The sequence below is a fragment of the Ctenopharyngodon idella genome, chromosome 5 (genome assembly GCF_019924925.1).
Source record: "Ctenopharyngodon idella isolate HZGC_01 chromosome 5, HZGC01, whole genome shotgun sequence".
Classification (NCBI taxonomy): domain Eukaryota; kingdom Metazoa; phylum Chordata; class Actinopteri; order Cypriniformes; family Xenocyprididae; genus Ctenopharyngodon; species Ctenopharyngodon idella.
In genome coordinates, this window is record NC_067224.1 from 39,342,411 (window position 1) to 39,364,369 (window position 21,959).

At 36.7% G+C, this 21,959-nt stretch overlaps 1 protein-coding gene across 1 annotated transcript; it reads left to right on the forward strand.

The window, feature by feature from the left end:
- The first annotated feature begins 78 nt into the window (after positions 1–78).
- Positions 79–21,501, forward strand: LOC127512242 (FYN-binding protein 1). Its single transcript, XM_051892964.1, has 17 exons — positions 79–697; positions 6,565–7,123; positions 8,495–8,642; positions 9,345–9,415; positions 9,667–9,689; positions 9,944–9,984; positions 11,272–11,431; positions 15,333–15,492; positions 15,641–15,742; positions 16,002–16,065; positions 17,398–17,435; positions 17,742–17,808; positions 20,435–20,534; positions 20,622–20,784; positions 20,879–20,909; positions 21,078–21,109; positions 21,208–21,501. Exons 1-17 carry the CDS (start codon positions 695–697, stop codon positions 21,228–21,230), a joined length of 1,785 nt encoding a protein of 594 aa, XP_051748924.1. The 5' UTR covers positions 79–694; the 3' UTR covers positions 21,231–21,501.
- Positions 21,502–21,959: the final 458 nt, after the last annotated feature.

Below are 21,959 nucleotides of genomic sequence, written 5' to 3' on the forward strand. Positions count from 1 at the left end.
GCCAGTGATTAAGTTATAAATAAGGATATTTTTCTTACAAAAACGCATGGCTTCGCTCCAGAAGGCCTTTATTAACCCTCTGGAGCCGTATGGATTACTTTTATGATGGATGAATGCACTTTTTGGGGCTTCAAAATCTTGAGTGCCATTCACTCCCATTATAAAGCTTGGAAGAGCCAGGATATTTTTTAATATAACTCTGATTGTGTTTGGCTGAAAGAAGATAGTCATATACACATAGGATGGCTTAAGGGTGAGTAAATTTCATTTAAATTCATTTAAATAATTTTCATTTCTGGGTGAACTATACCTTTAAGGCCACTGATTACATATTCATTTTCCTTTGTTTTGTTTCCATTGACTGTTTCATACACGCACTCCTCTTCCTTATTCAGTATCACAGTTAAATGACATTTTTTAAGGTTTTGTTTAACGTTTATATTATGCATTGTTATATCTGATTGTAACTGAAGTGACATTAAATTATTGAAGTTCTTTTTGCCCTATAAATACATGTTTCTCTCTCAGTGATTTAGTGTTTTGCTCAAACGTTTAAGCCATTTAGGAGGAAGAAAAAAAGTTGTGGCAAAAGTTTGTTTAGTCATCAGTTCTTCTCCTGTATTTTCAACCACACTCCTTAAGAAGACTCTACAGACAAACTAATAACCTAGTGGTAGTTGTTCCAGTCATCATTATGGTGAGTCCTACTTGTTTACTCTAACAGTGATATTTGTGAAACACTTGTGTGGCTTTTTGAATTAGACGGCTGACCTGCTGCTCGCCTAAAGACTATTAATGTTATTATTTATGCTCGTATTAGAACAGTGATCATATCATTTGACATTTAACTGACCAGAGTTTGTTTTGTTTTTTTCGCTCTAAATGTCTGTCCAATGAATGAAACTGTGGTTTTGAGACAATATTAAACCTGACCCCAGATCAGGGCTGTGATGCTTGATAGCGAAACCCTGGTTACACCTCTTCCTTATTAAAGTAATATAAATGTGCATTTCCTTTGGGTGCATTTGTGATTCTCACTAGTTTCGGAGCCACTGCACTCCTACACACACTTATGTGCTGGCTAGGTGAGTTTGCAGAGAAATATCGCTGCTTCATTTAAATGAGTGTCTTTTATTTTGATTTTTCAGTTTAGGTCTTGATTATCTTGATTATATTTGTGTTAATGCAGCAGATTAGAGCAGATGCCTTTATGCTTGAGGATTTTGTTATGTTTCTTATTACAATTGATTACTAGTTTTATGATAAGAATACAATAGTATTGATCATGTAGCTGCATTTTGAAGAAGCAGATGGAGTTCTGAAAAAACTCAGTGTTTTTCACGCTTGTGAATGTAAAGAGTGACTAGTGTAAAGGCGGGACCCGAAAGGTGTGAATTTACAGTTGTTTTCACAGCTTTTTTAAATGTTAAGAAAGTTTTTAACTGTAGCCTGCTTAAGGAGGTTTGCATATTGCTGCATTAATTATAATATTAGTGATTATTGTAATAAATACATTTTATTATTTTCTGGAGAAAATGAGTTGTCGACTTTGCAGAACTCGCTATCACAATGCTAGGATGTTGTCCCAGTTCTTAAAAAAACAATTTTTTCCTTATAAAATCTTCTTTAGAATGAAGTTAAGAACATTCTTAAGATATAACTTTAAGAAGTTATTTACAAATAATTGTTTATAACATTCTTTTCAAGAATTTGAAAACTTAAGTTTTGTCTTAAGAACGATGGTAAGAAAAATTCAAAACTTTTTTTCTTAAAGGGATAGTTCACCCAAAAATGAAAATTCTGTCATTAATTACTCACACTAATTTCGTTCCGAACCCGTAAGACCTTCATTCATCTTCGCAACACAAATTAAGATGTTTTTGCTGAAATCTGAGAGCTTTCTGTCCCTCCATAGACAGCTACACAATTACCACTTTGACACTTTTTAAAAAGTTCATAAAAAGATCGTAAAATTAATCCATATGAATTGAGCAGTTTAGTCCAAATTTTCTGAAGAGACTCGATCACTTTAAATGATTTTTTTTTTTTTTTTTTTATATTCACATTAAACATTGATCAGCAAACATAAACAGAAGCTCAACCGAACCTGCTTGACATGTGAGAACAAACCTCATTGGTTCTTAACGAAGTTCAAACGTAACACACGAGAATGAACCTCATTGGTTCTTGCAGAAGCTTAAAGGAACACTCAACTTTTTTTGAAAATAGGCTCATTTTCCAACTCCCCTAGAGTTAAACAGTTGAGTTTTACCGTTCTCGAATCCATTTAGCCGATCTCCGGGTCTGGCGGTACCACTTTTAGCATAGCTTAGCATAGTTCATTGAATCTGATTGGTCATTTTTTAACGAGATGCTATTGGTCTAAAGAGTTTCAATATTTTTCCTATTTAAAACTTGACACTTCTGTAGTTCTGTAGGAACTTTGCTGCCGTACCATGGCTACAGCAGGCGCAATGATATTACGCAGCGTCTCTCACAAATGTCTCCATGGTTGCAAGGCACGCTCCCTGTGCAAGCAGGGGGTCACAGACGCTGCGTAATATCATTGAGCCTGCTGCAGCCATGGTACGGCAGCAAAGTTCCTTGATCATTACGCCGGAATGAGAGTATAGTTCCTAGTCATATCGGCCTAGAAAATCACAACTTTTCATTTTCCGTCGGTATTAGTACACGATGTAACTACAGAAGAGTCAAGTTTTAAATAGGAAAAATATTGAAACTCTTTGGTCATTTTTTAACGAGATGCTAACGGTCTAATCAGATTCAATGAACTATGCTAAGCTATGCTAAAAGTGGTACCGCCAGACCCGGAGATCGGCTGAATGGATTCGAAAACGGCAAAACTCAACTGTTTAACTCTAGGGGAGTTGGAAAATGAGCCTATCTTCAAAAAAAGTGGAGTGTTCCTTTAAACGTGCTGCGTAACATGAGAATGAACCTCATTGGTTCTTGCTGAAGCTCAAACGTGCTGCGTAACACTCGAGAATGAACCTCATTGGTTCTTGCTGAAGCTCAAACGTGCTGCGTAACATGAGAATGAATCTCATTGGTTCTTGCTGAAGCTCAAACGTGCTGTGTAACATGAGAATGAACCTCATTGGTTCTTGCTGAAGCTCAAACGTGCTGCGTAACACGAGAATGAACCTCATTGGTTCTTGCGGAGCTCAAACGTGACGTGTAACACTCAAGAATTAACCTCATTGGTTCTCGCACGTCAAGCAAACATGCTTGAGCTTCCGTTTACCACAATTGATGTGTGAGTTGATGAATGTTTATATCTGTTCATCATAAAAAGCGATCAAGTCTCTTTAGAAAATTTGGACTAAACCGCTCAATTCATATGGATTCGTTTTACGATCTCTTTATGAGCTTTTTGAAGCGTCAAAGGTGGTAGTTGTGTAGCTGTCAGTGGAAGGACAGAAAGTTCTCAGATTTCATCAAAAAGATCTTAATTTGTGTTCTGAAGATGGATGAAGGTCTTACAGGTTTGGAACAACATGAGGGTGAGTAAATGATGACAGAATTTTAATTTTTGGGTGAACTGTCCCTTTAAGTATGTTTTGTGAATCCAGCCCACTGAAAGGTTCTTTGGGGAAACAAACATGGTTCTTCCATGACACCACTGTGAAAACCCCCTTTTGAAACCTTTATTTTTAAGAGTGTTGGGTGGGATTCAAATTAGACTGATCTACTTTTTTATGTATCTGACTTAAAGGGCCTGTTTACACCTAGTCACTTCATGCATTTTCTCTGATCGAATAGCTATCGGATTGTGAAAAGATACATGCCTTCAGGAGGTGGTTTGAGACGCAATACTACCAAAACTGGATAAGTGTGAATGCATCTGGTTGTTGAAACCACATTTTACTCCTCCCAAAATAGTAAAAAAATAAATGTGTGAGAGCATGTTATATGACATTATGGCCAGATATGACGGTGCTATTGCAGCATCGTCACAGACGAGCTGAGTATCTCTTCAGCTACCAGACACACAGACCGCCACAAATGAAATGGAAAGTTGGTGTCGCAGATGCTTATCATACAACAATCTTCATTAAAATTATTGAGACTAAATTATCTTACCAGTGCTGATGCTGCTCTCTCTCCTATTGCGGTCTTCGATACTGAAATTAACTGATGATAAATAAAATGCAGTGCATATCTCTTGCTTTCGTCAATTTTAACTCCGCTAAATTTGCATATAGCGCAGGAATTGAAGATCGGATTTTGTGGAGACGCATTTATGTGCCAAGTGACCAGGTGTAGACCCAAAGTTACAGTATGACTGGTCTTAAAGAAAACAGATAATTAACTTGTAAGACTAGTCTATGACTAGTCTATGCAACTGGTCACTGTTCTCTTATCCCTCGGGTCCCTATGGAAGCCTGTTTTGACCTCTGAGTGAAAAATATCAATAAATAAATATGTATGGCTGTTTCTTACAATTGCAACACTATTTCTTACAACTGAGACTTTATCTCATAATTCTCACACAGTTTTTACTTTTTATCTCACAATTGCAGCATTTACATATTTTAATTTAATCTCAAAATTACCTTTTTACCTAAAATTATTGTTTGTTTTGAGAAAGAATCAGGTTTCCATAGGTGTCCCCCTTGGTTGAAATCGCAGAGGCCCTGTGTACCATTTAGGTACTAATATGTCACTTTATGATACTAATATGCACCATTTAGGGGTAAATAAGGTGCAAAGGTGTACCTTTTGAAAGGGTACTGCCCCAGTCACAGCTATTGTACCTTTTTTTTTCTGAGAATGTATTTTGTGTTAGTTTGTGTTGCATTAAGTAATGTTAACAAATGAAACCTTATTGTAAAGTGTTACATATTTCTCTTTTATATTTGACTTCTTTTAGGTCACTTTAGAAAAGTTGCTTTAACGATAAACAATACTTTTACAGCATTTATTAATCTTAGTTAATTATCTGTTAACATTAGTTAATGCACTGCGGACTAACATGAACAATGAACCATCATAATTTTATTAAAGGATTATTTCACTTTTAAATAAACTTTTGCTGATAATTTACTCACCCCTCATGTCATCCAAGATGTCCATGTCTTTCTTTCTTCAGTCGAAAAAAATTAAGGTTTTTGATGAAAACATTCCAGGATTTTTCTCCATATAATGGACTTCAATGGACACCAAACGGTTCAAGGTCCAAATGACAGTTTCATTGCAGCTTCAAAGGGCTTTAAACGATACCAGACGATGAATAAGGGTCTTATCTAGCGAAACGATCGGTCATTTTCGAAAAAAAATACAACTGTATATGCTTTATATAATCAAACGTTCGCCTTCTAAGTGCCTCCGCCAAAACCGCATTTCTGTATTCTCCAAAAAGCTTACGCTGTATGTCCTACGCCTTCCCTATTCAACTTACGGAACGAACGCAGCGCCAGTTACATTTTTTTCCGTAAGTTGATAATAAATGCTGTAAAAATAAATTGCTCGATGTTAGTTCCTGTTAACTAATAACGAGACCTTATTGTAAGGTGTTGCTAGTCTTTGTTTTGTATTTGACTTTTTTTTTTTTTAGGTCACTTTAGAAAAGTTACTTTAACTATAAACAATACTTCTACAGCATTTATTAGTTTTAATGTTAATTTCTACATTTACTAATATTTAAAATAAGTAGTTATATTTAACATTAATGCACTGTGACATTAACATGTTAGTTATCTACATATGCAAATTTACAACGCTCAAAGTTCAATGCAAAGGGAGATATTTTCTTTTAAAGAATTCGTTAAGGACTACAACTCGGGTTAGTGACATCACTAACCCTAAAATTTACATAAACCCTGCCCCCGAGAACAGCAACAAAAAGGTGAGGACATGTTATTTTAATACAGAACGTAACACAAATGCAATAGGATGTCATAAAAGCAAGATGACAACATAAGTTATAACCGTAATTAAACTAAACTATACCTGTTCTATCTTCATGCAGCCATATATTCTCTGACTCTGTAGGATCTTACAACAGTTCCCACACGAGCGATTTATAGATTATCATGACAGAATATGCTAATTAACGACTTTAAGATAGTTAACTCCACATCAGCTACATAAATTCATCAACTAACCATTCAGAAATGCCCTGTTATATTCTACATGTTGTCACTTCTTCTTGAGTCTCTCCATCATTGTTCGACTCCGGTTTGAAACAGTTTCTGACATTTTCAGTGAGTCTGCATGAGGTAATCGGCGCTGCTAACAGGAGCTCTTGAAACTCCGCCCTCTTCTTGAGAGCAGAAGCTCATTTGCATTTAAAGGGACACACACACACACACAAACGGAGCGTTTTTGCTCACCCTCAAAAAGTGACAAATTTAACATGCTATAAAAAATGATCTTTGGGGTATTTTGAGCTAACGCTTCACATACACACTCTGGGGACATCAGAGACTTATTTTAAATCTTGTAAAAGTGACATTTATATGACCCCTTTAACTAATGTTAACAAATGAGACCTTATTGTACAGTGTTACCAATGTTTCTTTTCTATTTGACTTTTTTTAGGCCACTGCCACTAATGTACAAGCTCTGATGTCTCACTTTAACTCACCGGTTGGTGAAGGTATGTTTTCCCAACCTAATCAGAGCAATCAGTTCAGCAGCAGCAGGACTGATGACCAGAATCCACTGTTGGCGGTGAAACTCAGACCTGTGGTCATGAATAAGGGCGCAGGCTCCAGGCCTACTCCTAAACCACTCATGGTCAAACCCAACTTCACAGTCAACTCTTTGGAGACTAGAATCAATCCTCCACTTTCTAACAACAAGGCCAATGTTGACTCGAGAAGTGATGCTGTTGGAGCGAAGCTGCCCAGTAGAGGACAACAGGAGAACTCGTATACACAAGCTCCCACTGCCGGAGCCAAACCCTGGAGTCCTGCCAAACCACCTGTTATGCAGAAACCTGTTCTCCATAAAGACATCTCTGCAGCACCTGGAACTGCTACTGATGATTTGTCAGTGCCGAAAAAGAAGCTTCTCCCCAGTGTGTTTGCTTTAGGAAAGTGTCCTGCCAAACCAAAGAGACCTCCACATGTTAACCTCAACAAGTTCAGAGGGAATGGTAAGACATGGATGTCCATGATAAAGCTTAATCTGGGGTGTTTTCATTCACATTCACCATGTATGGGTTCATTCTTTTTAAATGTCTGGAATTATGTGAGTACACAACCAAAATACAGTGGTGTCAATAAGATTTTGGGCACAACTCTTGAAGAGTTTGGGGTCAGTAAGATTTTTTTAATGTTTTGTGAAAAGTCTCTTATGTTTGTCATCAAGACTTCATTTATTCAAATAAAATTACTGTAAAAACAGTTATATTGTGAAATATTACAATTAAAAAGAACGATTCTATTTGAATATATTTTTAAAAAATTACTTTATTCCTGTTACACAAATCTGAATCATTACTCCGTCTTCAGTGTCACATGATCCTTCAGAAATCATTCTAATATGCTGATTTGCTGCTCAAGAAACATTTCTTATTATTATCAATGTTGATACATTTTTTTATCAGGAGTCTTAAGAAAGTACAAAAGAACAGCATTTATTTGAAATAGAAATCATATGTAACATTATAAAAGTCTTTGCTGTCACTTTTGATCAATTTATTGTGTTTCTTGCAGAATAAAAGAAGAAAAAATGTACTGACCCCAAAATCTTGAACTTTAGTTCAAATCACGTAAAAATGTCTAAATATCATTGCGTAAAATTTTAAAACAAGTGTCAAAAAAATAATACATTCCACAAAAAAGTTTAAAATTATTTTAAGATGCTATAATAATAATAATAATAAATAAAAATAAACAACTTGAAATTGAATCCTTTAGTAGGACCATTCAGGATTTTTAGGCACATTTTTCCTAGTTATTGTTGTTTTATGTGTCATTATGGTTAACGTGATTTCACTAAGTATAACAAGTTGCTGGATCAACATCTTTGTTGATTCTGGAACAACATTCAAATCAACCAATCAGATTTGAGGGACAAGTTTACAGTTTCTGTCAAGTTTAGGCTTAAATCCAGGGTTAGGTGCTTCTACATCAGTGTTATTCACCTATCATTTCCCTCTGATTTTAGGGATAACTTATGGGTTGGGTTAGGTTTAGGGGGAGGGATAGGGTTAGGACAAAATTTTTGGACAGGAATGTTGTTCCAGCATCAACAAAATATGTTGACCCAGAAACATGTCTTGGCAAAATCACGGTGACCGTGTTGTCGTCAAATATAATGGATTCATAAAGTGTGAATTAAGTGTTCCAATACTTTTTGGGCCTACCATATTCTTGTCTAAACATCCAAAACCCATTTCCCTGAACTGTGAATTATAATTTTTAGTTTAAAAAAAAAAAAGTGATTACATTTACACACTTGTGCACGATTAAGTGTCTAACTGTTTCGCTTTTGTCATTTCATGTTTTGTTTCCATCTGCAGGTTCATCAGTATCCAACACCAACAATCCTGAGGTTGATCCTGAAGTTTTCCCCCTCCCACCCCCACCGCCACCTGAACGCCTGTTGAACACATCTATGCCTCCACCCCCACCGCCAGACATCACATTTCCACCAGCTCCCCCTTTGATGTGAGTGCTGAAATATCAAAAACTATTCTGGAAATACATACTACATCACAATACAATAAAAATAAAGTGAATTTTAATGTACACAAGAAAAAAAAAAAATCAATTAATCACATCTAACATAAAAGTTTATATAAACACAAACTTTTATGTTAGATGCAATTAATCGCAATTAATCGATTTGACAGCCCTAATTTAACATATTAATTAATTAATTAATTAATTAATTAATTACTTGGGACATTGTACTATAGTAATACCATGGGGGTTTAGTAGTGAAGTACACTGTAAAAAAGGATTTTTCAAAGTTGTAAATAAAACAAAGCTTATTGGAGTATGTTTTACTAGAAAGTACTATTTCAGTCTTTCTACTTCAAAATTTCACATTTAATTCACTCTTACTTGTTTGTAGTTATTTGTGAAATTTACTAGCAATTTCTGAGTTGAAAATTGTTTCAAAGTAAATCCTACACCAATTTGTTGTGTGTGTGTTTCCTTGGCATTTAAATACTGATACATGAAAATGGTAGTTATGGACTCATAGTTAGAGTTCATATTTCATTGTATTTTCATGGTACCACCACAGTACTCTTTGTGAGGGAATGCAATAGTGCAATTGCATGTATTATCATTAAGACAAAGATGTGAAGCAGCAATTCAAAAGTAAGCTTGTATTTACTACTGTGTTTGTTCTGTTGTGAACAGGGATCCGACTCTTCAGGAGGATTATTATGACGATACGGACACCGTGATGAACAGGACACAGACTTCACTAGGTCTTCATATGTCATTATACCTGCTGTTTACAGAGAAGTTATATAAATGAGTTTCAAATTATAGCTTGATACATACAGTGACCCCAAGTAATGTTTGGCTACTTAATGTCTGAATTAATGTCTGCATTAGATTACAAAATATCAAAGATATTGACCTTATTTTAAAGAAAGATCACATGCAATTATACTTACTCCATTATTAATGCCAATTGTCTGTATAAGTCTGTATAAACTTCTTTTTTCTGTTTTAGGTAAAAGCAGCAATGACCCTGAGGTAAAGATGAAATGTTCATTGTGTTTGCTTGAACAAGCTGACATCTCTTATAGAGCTGTTTTAAATAGCACATCAACATAGCGCTTCTAAAACACTTGGTAAAAATAGTCTGCAAAAGGAAATGGGGCATTAACAAGACGAGACATATCAGACTGAAGAAAATGATAGTGAACATAAAACACTGAATTTTTAAGATTAGTTCATTTCTGTGGTCATGCAGTAACTTTTACTGTTGCTGTTTGTTTCTTGTGTAGGAGTCGGATGAGGAGATGTACGAGGATCTTGACCACAACTGGTGAGAGCTCTTATTTAATTGTGCTTGCTAAGACAATAATTATTATTACTCAAACTTAGAATTAGCGATTTGAGCAAACCCCTGAACCAAAGTATTAAAGACTTTAGTTCATAATATGCCATTGTACAAAGTCTTGATTTTGTTTTTAGGGTCTGCTAGAATAGGTTTTCATGCTTGAATGTTCAAAAAACACATTATTTTTCACATTTCTTACATAGTTGCAGCACCTCTTTTTCCAGTCTGTCAGTAACGCTCTGTTTAGTTCCTGTCTCTATGAAGCCCCTCCTTCAGCAAAGCGCATTGTGCTCTGATTGGTCAGCTGGACCAGTGTTTTGTGATTGGTCAACCACTTTGAGCAAGTCAAGTCACGCCCCTTACCATAACCAGGAATTTCAACACACTACTAATTCAACCAGGCTCCACCCCTTTATTTTGCCTATGCCTTGAGCGGCAATTATTTAAATGAGGAATATTGTCGTGTTCGTTCCTGGGAGAAAACTCAAGGCTATAATAGAGGCATTTCAGGGAGTTCAGAATCAGTTTTTACTGATATAGAGAATAACTCCTGCTGGAGGAACTTTGTGCTTTGTAACTTTGCAGACCTTTTTCACACTCAAACAGCAACATTACACATTAAAGAAAGTTGTAAAATGTAAAATAGCATAATAAGTCCTCTTTAAAAACAGCATGAAATGGAAGTTTGTCTTCCCTATTTTGACGTATATCCAAGTGAAATGGTTTCTCGAACAAGAAAAAATGTAGGACGGAACTTGATTTTGTCCATGGGGAATTGATTGGATGGTTGTGGTTTGCTATTGGTGGATCTCATGTGAGTGACAGGTTGTCCCACCCTCGTACCAGTAAACGCGTCATCAGAGAAAAGAAGAGATGTCGCTGCAAGAGGGAGGGGAAGATATTTTGATTAAAGATTACAAGGACACATGGATTAAAAAAACGATGTGCAGGGATAAACCATTTATAATAAATACTGTGATATTTCATTACAAATAAGAATTGTAAGTGTTTATTTCACATTGATTTTAAACTTTGCTCGTCCTTCACCGTTACTTTACTGAGTAATTTTCAACTAACTTGTGAACCAGCACCCATCATAATAGCAAGTTCTGCACAGGCAAATGCCACTCACATTTTCTTCAGGAAATGTAGTTAGTCTTTTGCAAAGGCTGCAAATCAGTTGCTCTTAAATTTTAATATGATTACCAAAAAAGATAAAAGAAAAAAATACTTGCTCAAAACTCTGCTAATGGAAAACTCTCCTCTACACAGGCCAGAAAACAACAAAGAAACGAAGGAGGAAAAGACGACAAAAGAATCAAAAGAACTCAAGAAAAAGCTTGAAAAAGAAGAGAAGAAACGCTTGGAGCAGGAGAAGAAAGAGAAGAAAGAGAGAGAGAAAAGGCAGCAGGAGGCCAGGAAAAAGTTTAAAGTGATTACAAACAGCTTAATGCTGAATATCTCTGTTTTGATATTATGTTGCAGTTAGGGGTTTTTATTTTCATTTCATTTTCATGAATCTCAAAACCTTTCTCCATGATCATAGGAGTATTTGCTGATGATATAAATAATTTGGTTCATGCTGATTTAAAAAAATCAAATATCGTTATATTACAGAAATTAGAATTTGTCGATGGAAATTGTGCTTAATTGTCATGAATATACATTATATATATATAGATATACACACACACAAACACCAATCAGGCATACCATTATGACCACTGACAGGTGCAGCTCTTGTGGGGTGTTCCCGGTCTGCAGTGGTCAGTATCTGTCAAAAGTGGTCCAAGGAAGGAACAATGGTGAACTGGCGGCCAATGGGCGGCCAAGGCTCATTGATGCACGTGGGGAGCGAAGGCTGGCCCGTGTGGTCCGATCCAACAGACGAGCTACTGTAGCTCAAATTGCTCAAGAAGTTAATGCTGGTTCTGATAGAAAGGTGTCAGAATACACAGTGCATCACAGTTTGTTGCGTATGGGGCTGCATAGCTGCAGACCAGTCAGGGTGCCCATGCTGACCCTTGTCCACCGCCGAAAGGCCAACAGTGGGCACGTGAGCATCAGAACTGGACCACGGAGCAGGTGGCCTGGTCTGATGAATCACATTTTCTTTTACATCACGTGGATGGCCTGGTGTGTGTGTCACTTACCTGGGGAACACATGGCACCAGGATGCATTATGGGAAGAAGGCAAGCTGGCAGAAGCAGTGTGATGCTTTGGGCAGTGTTCTGCTGGGAAACCTTGGGTCCTACCATCTATGTGGATGTTACTTTGACATGTACCACGTACCTAAGCACTGTTGCAGACCATGTACACCCTTTCATGGAAACAGTATTCCCTTGTGGCTGTGGCCTCTTTCAGCAGGATAATAAATAAATAAAGCCAAGATTGAAAAGCCATGGGTGACAAACTGAGGACACCCTATGATTCAATTGCTTGTAGATCCACTTTTAGCAGCAATAACTTGAAGTAATCATTTTCTGTATGATTTTATTAGTCTCTCACATCATTCTGGTGTAATTTTGGCCCATTCTTCTTTACAATGTTGCTCCAGTTCATTGAGGTTTGTGTGAATTTGTCTACGCACAGCTCTTGCCACAGCATTTCAGTCAGGATGTGGTCTGGACTTTCACTGGGCCAATGAAACATGTTTATTCTTTTCTTTTTCAGCCATTCTGTTGTTACAAAACAAGCCCAAATCATCAGCCAGCATGCTTGACTTTTTTGACAAGGTGTTTTTTTCGGATATGCTGTGTTTAGTCATTGCCTAACTTGGCACTGTGCATTATGGCCAAACATCTCCACTTTGGTCTCATCTATCCAAAGGACATTGTTCCAGAAATCTTGTGGTTTATTGAGATGCAACTTTGCAAACCTAAGCCGTGCTGCCATGTTCTTTATAGAGATAAGAGGCTTTCTCCTGGCAACTCTTCCAAACATGCCATACTTGTCCCGTCTTTCTAATCATACTCTCATGAACTTTAACATTTAACATGTTAACTGTGGCCTGTAGGTGTAGTTCTTGTTTTGTCTGCAAATTCTCTGAGCATTACACGGTCTGATCCTTGGGTGAATTTGCTGGGATGTACAGCAGATTGGTGTCTGTTTTGAATGTCTTCCACTTTTGAATAATCTTCTACACTGTATAATGACAGAGTGCAAATTGTTTGGAAATGGCCGTATAACCTTTCTCAGATTGATGGCATCAACAATTGCTTCTCTCAGCAAACTGCCAGAACTTCAGCTTTTATAGAGGTGATCACACTTGCTGATGATTGATTATTTAAAGGTCTTTGATTAGCAGTGCCTGACTGCTACTTACCCTCTTAATTCCTATGGAAACAATAAGGGTGTCCTTAGTTTGTCACCCATGGCTTTTCCATTTTAGCCTAGTTTTTTTTTTTAAATATATAATAACACGGTGTGATATGTCACATGTAGTTCATCTGAGGTTTTATTTTCCATATTGTATGACCTGCCAAGGATCACATGAATGTATATACACTGCTCAAAAAAATTAAAGGAACACTTTGAAAACACATCAGATCTCAATGGGGAAAAATATCATGCTGGATATCTATACTGATATGGACTGGGTAATGTGTTAGGAACGAAAGGATGCCACATCGTTTGATGGAAATGAAAATTATCAACCTACAGAGGACTGAATTTAAAGACACCCCGAAAATCAAAGTGAAAAAATGATGCAGCGGACTAGTCCATTTTGCTGAAATTTCATTGCAGCAACTCAAAATGGTACTCAGTAGTTTGTATGGCCCCCACGTGCTTGTATGCATGCCTGACAACGTCGGGGCAGCTCCTAATGAGACAACAGATGGTGTCCTGGGGTATTTCCTCCCAGATCTGGACCAGGGCATCACTGAGCTCCTGGACCGTCTGAGGTGCAACCTGGCAGCTTAGGATGGACCAAAACATAATGTCCCAGAGGTGTTTTATTGGATTTAGGTCAGGCGAGTGTGGGGGCCATTCAATGGTATCAATTCCTTCATCCTCCAGGAACTGCTTGCATGCTCTCACCATATGAGGCCAGGCATTGTCGTGCATCAGGAGGAACCCAGGACCCACTGCACCAGCGTGGGGTCTGACAATGGGTCCAAGGATTTCATCCCGATACCTAATAGCTGTCAGTGTGCCATTGTCTAGCCTGTAGAGATCTGTGCTTCCATCCATGGACATGCCTCCCCAGACCATCACTGACCCACCACCAAACCGGTCATGCTGAACGATGTTACAGGCAGCATAACGTTCTCCACGGCTTCTCCAGACCCTTTCACGTCTGTCACATGCTCAGGGTGAACCTGCTCTCATCTGTGAAAAGCACAGGGTGCCAGTAGCGGACCTGCCCATTCTGGTGTTCAATGGCAAATGCCAATCGAGCTCCACGGTGCCGGGCAGTGAGCACAGGACCCACTAGAGGATGTCGAGCCCTCAGGCCACCCTCATGAAGTCTGTTTCTGATTGTTTGGTCAGAGACATTCACACCAGTGGCCTGCTGGAGGTCATTTTGTAGGGCTCTGGCAGTGCTCATCCTGTTCCTCCTTGCACAAAGGAGCAGATACCGGTCCTGCTGATGGGTTAAGGACATTCTACGGCCCTGTCCAGCTCTCCTAGAGTAACTGCCTGTAATCTCCTCCATGCTCTTGAGACTGTGCTGGGAGACACAACAAACCTTCTGGCAATGGCACATATTGATGTAGTGACACTGACCCTAGCCAAATGCAAAACTAGTGAAAAACGGTCAGAAAAGATGAGTAGGGGAAAAAAAATGTCAGTGGCCTCCACCTGTAAAACCATTTCTGTTTTGGGGGTTGGCTCATTGTTGCCCATCTAGTGCACCTGTTGTTAATTTCATTAATACCAAAGCAGCTGAAACTGATTAACAACCCCCTCTGCTACTTAACTGACCAGATCAATATCCCAGGAGTTTAACTGACTTGATGCTATTCTCTGATTAAAAAGTGTTCCTTTAATTTTTTTTGAGCAGTGTATATGTGTATATAAATGTTTGGCAACAGTTCTTCTGTGTAGCTTTTCATTTCTTAAACAACCATGTAGGAAGACGCATCATGGCCATATTCCAGGATGACAAAGCCAAGATTCATCAGGCTCAAATTGCGAAAGAATGGTTGTGAGGAGCATAAAAAATCATTTTTACACATGAATTGGCATGAGTCCAAACCTTAAATTCATTGAAAGTCTTTGGGATGTGCTGGAGGGGACTTTACAGAGTGCTCACCTCTTGCATTGTCAGCACAAGATCTTGGCCATAAATTGATGCACCTCTTTTCCATCATTACTGCTTTGATAGATCAAGGGTACGATTGAGGTAGTTGACACGGTGAAGGCCACAGTGGACCACAAGGGTGGGAAGAACAAACTTCCACTGAAGCAGGGAGAGACCATTGAAATTGTGCGCAAAACAGACAACCCAAAGGACTATTGGCTTGCCAGGAACACTGAAGGCCACTGTGAGTTAATCTGCTACACTGCACTGGATTTACATACAAAGTATATGCTGATATGTCCTGTTTAACCGAACATGTTCAGTCTGTATTAGACTGAGGCATCCTGCTTTGTCTCAGCTGCTATTATTGTGTTGGTGTGTTTTTCATGTAGATGGTTTTGTGAAGCCTGACACTCTAGATGTGTGTGGTGAAGTGAGACACACACAGGATGGACAGGAGGTGTACGATGATGTGGGCGGAGGTGATGAAGTCAATAAGTAAGAGAGTAACTAGTACACTGATTCAGATTATTAACATTACTTGAGGTTCATTTATGATTTATATTTAACTAAAAAACATCTGTTTTTTTGTTTTTTTCAGTCTACCAGACGGTAAGCAATTGCATTATACATTTAATAAATATAAATGAAAATAACATTGCAATCATTTACTGAGTGTCAAGTGAAGGAAGCGTAAAAGGACTTTTTTTTTTTTTATGTTTCCCCTTGTTCACAATTTTGCCATGTGACTACTGACAGCATTTGAATGTGATGAAGATATTTATGAGTGTGCAGAAGATACTCAAGCTGATTTCAGGTAATTTAATTTTTCATGTTCAAAAGCACTTAATACTTGACAAAAACTGTGATATGCATCTAAGCAGTTAATGACAGCAATTTTCAGTTTTCTTTTAATTAACTTTGATACTCTTTTGTAGTACTTTTATAGTGCTTAAATGGGCACCAAGGGTACATTTTAATTGCCTGATAGCACCTATAGAGTGGACTTGACAGGTTTATATATGTGCATCTTCACATGAGATGTGACCTTTACAGTTCAGTTATTATGTTCATGGATTACATATTGAAAACCCCTAAATTTAGTAATAAATATCAGTTTAATAAGAAAATAAAAAACTGATTTGGTTTGTGTATATATATATTATGCATTAATTTGATCAAGAATTCAGTAAAACAGTAATATTGTGAATTATTTTTAAATAATTGTTTCAGGATTATTTGATCGAGCATTTATTTGAAATCTTTTATAACGTTATAAATGTATTTACTGCCACTTTTGATCATTTTAATGCATCCTTGCTGAATAAAAGTATTATTAACCAAATTAAGTAAATTAATGTAATCAGTATGTATTTCTGAATTTGGGGATTTGAGCATGTATAATAAATAAATGTTTTTTTTTTTTTTTAATTTATATTGAATAATGTTTAAAATGTATATTATACATACTATATTTGTATATAAATGTTGATGTATTATATAAATGTAAAAATAAAAAAGAATAGTCATTTATATTTATAGTAAAAGAGTAAATTGTTTTATATTAGAAAACTAATCTGTGCAGCTTTCACTTTTATAGGTGACAGTCTAAAGTCCTTTTTTTATAAAACAAATATAATTTAAATTTTAAAGCACCTTTAACCTTTATGAAGCGCATATGTGACTCTGGACCACAAAACCAGTCATAAGGATCAATTTTTTTAAATTGAGATTTATACATCATCTGAATAAAGGAGCTTTCCATTGATGTATGGTTTGTTAGGATAGGACAATATTTGGCAGAGATACAACTATATGAAAATCTGGAATCTGAGGGTGCAAAAAAATCAAAATATTGAGAAAATCGCCTTTAAAGTTGTCCAAATGAAGTCCTTGGCAATGCATATCCACTCACAAAAATACATTTTTGATATATTTATTGTAGAAAATGTACAAAATATCTTCATGAACCATGATCTTTACTTAATATCCTAATGATTTTTGGCATAAAAAGAAAAATTGATAATTTTGACCCATACAGTGTATTGTTGGCTATTGCTACAAATATACCCGTGTGACTAATGACTGGTTTTGTGGTCCAGGGTCACATATGTAGTGGATTTACTGCCAGTTTTCTGTCATTTTGCAGCTTCCCCCCTCCACCCCCCCTTGAATTTAATGGTGTGGGTGAGTAATACTTCACTTTAACTGTACATTAATATAATATTAATTTAGTGTAAACACAGACATATTTATAATCTAATAGCACTGTATTCCATTTAACATTTAGAAATGTATCAAATTTAACGATTGCTCACTCCTACTGCATATAATGATTGAGTGTCCCTATACTGTAGCTCAAACAGTAGAACATAGGTTTGATTCCCTGAACAAACCTATGAACAAAGCAAGTACGAAAAAAGTATGTCTTGAATGCATTATAATTCACTTTTGATAAAAACCCCTAAGATGTTTTTGGTTTATGCCCATCAGATGCCACTGATGATACGTATGATGATGTGAATCCAACAGACTTCCCTCCACCTCCTCCTCCTGACAGGTTAGTTCATACATGTTACAACTGAAGAACAGCGGACACAAATTTTCATCGACGTTATTTTAGGAGAAATGGCAGCAAGGTCACTTTAAGATAATGACTTTACACTTTGCACTTTGGCTTTTACCTCAAGACCTGCATGGTCTAGAATTTAAATTCGTATTTTCACTGAATCTTTGAGTTTTGGTGTATTCAAGTCCTCTTAGGAAGTCCATATTTATGAGTTGGGAACTTGTAAATAAAACGTCATGTGCGTTCAAGTCATTGTTGTCGAAGCAAGATGGCGGCGTACCTTCTCTGAATTAACTACACAAAAATACATTCCATTCATTCCAAAAGAAGAACAAAGAATGTGCCTCAGGTGTGTTTGCGCTTTTATGTTTTCAATTAATTTATGAAACCAGCCACTATAAACTTTAGCGTTGCATATTATAGTTGTATTGCAATGCTATCACATTTTGTGCAGGCAATTACTGTAGCTTATTTTGTTGTAAATAAAAGAAATCTGACAATGTCACTTCTAAATACCTAAGTATTTGTCTGCCATGTTTCTCATTGACACATCCCCAACTCGTAAACATTGGGACTTAAAGAAAATCCCGAGCTTCCGACTCGCAATTATGACTTTGTGGTGGCGTTCATGTGAGTACAACTCATAAATACGTTCTTTCCGACATGACTTGAACACGCTATTTTTCCAGTTTCTCTCTTTTGCTTTAAATTTTTCATTCATTACTCACCCTCATTCGTTTCACACCCGCAAGACCTTCGATCATCTTCGGAACACAAATTAAGATATTTTTGGAAAAAAATAAAAAATAACAATGGCTCAGTGAGGCCTCTATTGACAGCAAGATAATTAACACTTTCAAATGCCCAACCTTAAAGGAACACTCCACTTTTTTTGAAAATAGGCTCATTTTCCGACTCCCCTAGAGTTAAACAGTTGAGTTTTACCGTTTTCGAATCCATTCAGTCAATCTCTGGGTCTGGCGGTACCACTTTTAGCATAGCTTAGCATAGTTCATTGAATCTGATTAGACCGTTAGCATCTCGTTAAAAAATGACCAAAGAGTTTCAATATTTTTCCTATTTAAAACTTGACTCTTCTGTAGTTACATCGTGTACTAAGACCAAAGGAAAATTAAAAGTTGCGATTTTCTAGGCTGATATGACTAGGAACTATACTGTCATTCCAGCGTAATAATCAAGGAACTTTGATGATATTACGCAACCATGTCTTCATGGTTGCAAGGCACGCTCCCTGTGCAAGCAGGGGGTCACAGACGCTACGTAATATCATTGCGCCTGCTGCACCCATGGTACGGCAGCAAAGTTCCTTGATCATTACGCCGAAATGACAGTATAGTTCCTAGTCATATCGGCCTAGAAAATCGAAAAATATTGAAACTCTTTGGTCATTTTTTAACGAGATGCTAACGGTCTAATCAGATTTAATGAACTATGCTAAGCTATGCTAAAAGTGGTACCACCAGATCCGGAGATCGGCTGAATGGATTCGAAAACGGTAAAACTCAACTGTTTAACTCTAGGGGAGTTGGAAAATGAGCCTATTTTCAAAAAAAAGTGTAGTGTTCCTTTAAGTGGTTAGTTCATCCAAAAATGAAAATAATGTCATTTATTACTCACCCTCATGTCATTCCAAACCCCATTCTCTCAATGGATCTTGAGAGAGGAAATGTCATTGCTGTGAATGCAGGCCTCACTGAGCCATCGGATTTCAACAAAAATATCTTAATTTGTGTTCCGAAGATGAATGAAGGGCTTAGGGGTGTGCAACGACATGAGGGTGAGTAATAAATGACAGAATTTTCATTTTTGGGTGAACTAACCCTTTAATGTTACGAAGCAACGAGAATACTTTTTGTGTGCCAAAAAAAACAAAATAGCGACTTTATTCAACAATATCTAATGATGGGCGATTTCAAAACACTGCTTCATGAAGCTTCGAAGCTTTACAAATCTTTTGTTTCGAATCAGTGGTTTGGAGCGTGTATCAAACTGCCAAAGTCACGTGATTTCAGTAAATGAGGCTTCATTACGTCATAAGTGTTTCGAAACGTTTCGAAATTTCAATAGTTCACGTGACTTTGGCAGTTTGATACACGCTCCGAACCACTGCTTCGAAACAAGGTCTTACGGGTGTAGAACGACATGAGGGTGAGTAATTAATGACAGAATTTTCAGTTTTGGGTGAACTAACCCTTTAACATAAAAGAAGATATTTTGAAGTTGGTAACCAAGCAGTTGACTTCCATAGTATTTTTTTTTTTTTTTTTTCCATACCATGAAAGTCAATGGGGCTCATCAACTGTTAGGTTACTCAAATTCTTCAAAATACCTTCTTTTGGGTTCAGCAGAAGAAAGAAATTCATACAGGTTTGGAACAACTTGAGGGTGAGTAAATGATGACAGAATTTTCATTTTTGGGGGACTATCACTTTAAGTTATCTGACTTAAGATTTTCACCCGTTAAACAATAAAAATAGCAAAAATGCCCTAGCAACCTTTCTGAACAGCTTCCTTCCAACTTCAAAATGATGTCAGTGAGTTTTGCTCCACTCATTTGTAAAAAAATTGTGTTTGTCTTCTTTCTTGTTTACTGCAGTATTCCAGTGTACAGCTCAACAAGCAAGACAAACGAGATGGACCCAAAGAAAAAGAAAAAGTTTGAGAAGGAGGAGAAGGAGTTTAGGAAGAAGTTTAAAGTAAGACACACGCTATTTTGACTGCTGGTGTGGAAGCCGTCAGTGAAATGACTCTGTATGCTAACCCTTTTTTGCCTCTTCTTACAGTATAATGCAGAAATCAAAGTGCTTTATCAAGCTACTATCCTCCAGTCACTGTCTATAAAGAAGTTTGGTAGTAAAGACCTGCCGATAAAACCCGGAGAAATGATTGACGTGATAGTTCACCCAGTAGATGACAAAATCATCGGCCGTAACAGCGAAGGGAAATGTGAGTTGGTTGAGGAAATAATACCTGTGCCGTGCACATGCACATTACAGCAGAAGAGGAAACTGTTATTAAAAAGATTCTCTCTTTGTTTCAGTTGGCTATGTGTCTACTGCTAATTTGGAGCAGTAAGTACAGTCTTCCTGTTCAGTTCTATTTCTATTCTGGTGCATATTTTTGCAAGTAAAAATGTATGTTTCTATCGCACCTGTGAATAGCTCTTGATAACATATACATTGGCTGACCAGTTGACCACAACTTCATATTTTTCTGTTTCACTTCCCCTCCTCTCTAAGGGACGGATCTGTTTATGATGATGTTGGTGATGGTAAGGTTTAACTTCCACAGGCGCAGATGATGAATATGTATTTAGTTTACATCCTTTTACTGCAGTTATATTTTTCTACTTTCTCTTGTATGTTACAGAGTGCATCTACGACAACGACTAAGCGTGGATCAACTCATCTAGCATGTGTTTTCATCACTTTGAACATCTTTATTTGTCATTGATCCTTTCAGAAAAAAACATGTTTTTTTTCCATTGTTTGAGAATTATATAAAGTGAATATTATACATTGTATATATAGTGACCTCTGTAGAAATAAAGTCATGTGTTAAAAAAACTGAACATGTCTTTTCTTTTATGAATTGAATGTTTTGCTCTAACAAATAAAATGTAAAAAATATACACCAGTGAAGCAGCATTGGAATTAAAATGTACAATTAAAATTAATTAAAATGTACAATTAAAATAAAATGTTCCACATGACATCCTAGTGCAAAAATCAAAACCTGTGCACTTGAGGCATGTTTCTGTCTGAATGGGGAAAAAAATATAAAATTAATAGAGATATAATATATAATAGTGTTACAATATTCGAATCTTAAACCACAAACCTTTATAATTTATAATTAAATATAGTGCACTGCCCTAAACAGTATTGGTGATTACCAAAATTATTTGACCAAAATCACCATATTTCACGTTTCTATAATAGTAAATCCATGCCAGTGTGTGTAAACTCTTGAGTCACAGTAGTTTTTCTAATGCAAAAATATAATTATTGTTGGGATTTAATGGATTCAAAGATAGATTGCACAAAGCAAGTCTTTGGGAACAACTAGAAACTATTTGGAAGTCAATAACAACAGAGACTGTGGAAAAGTACATAAAAACA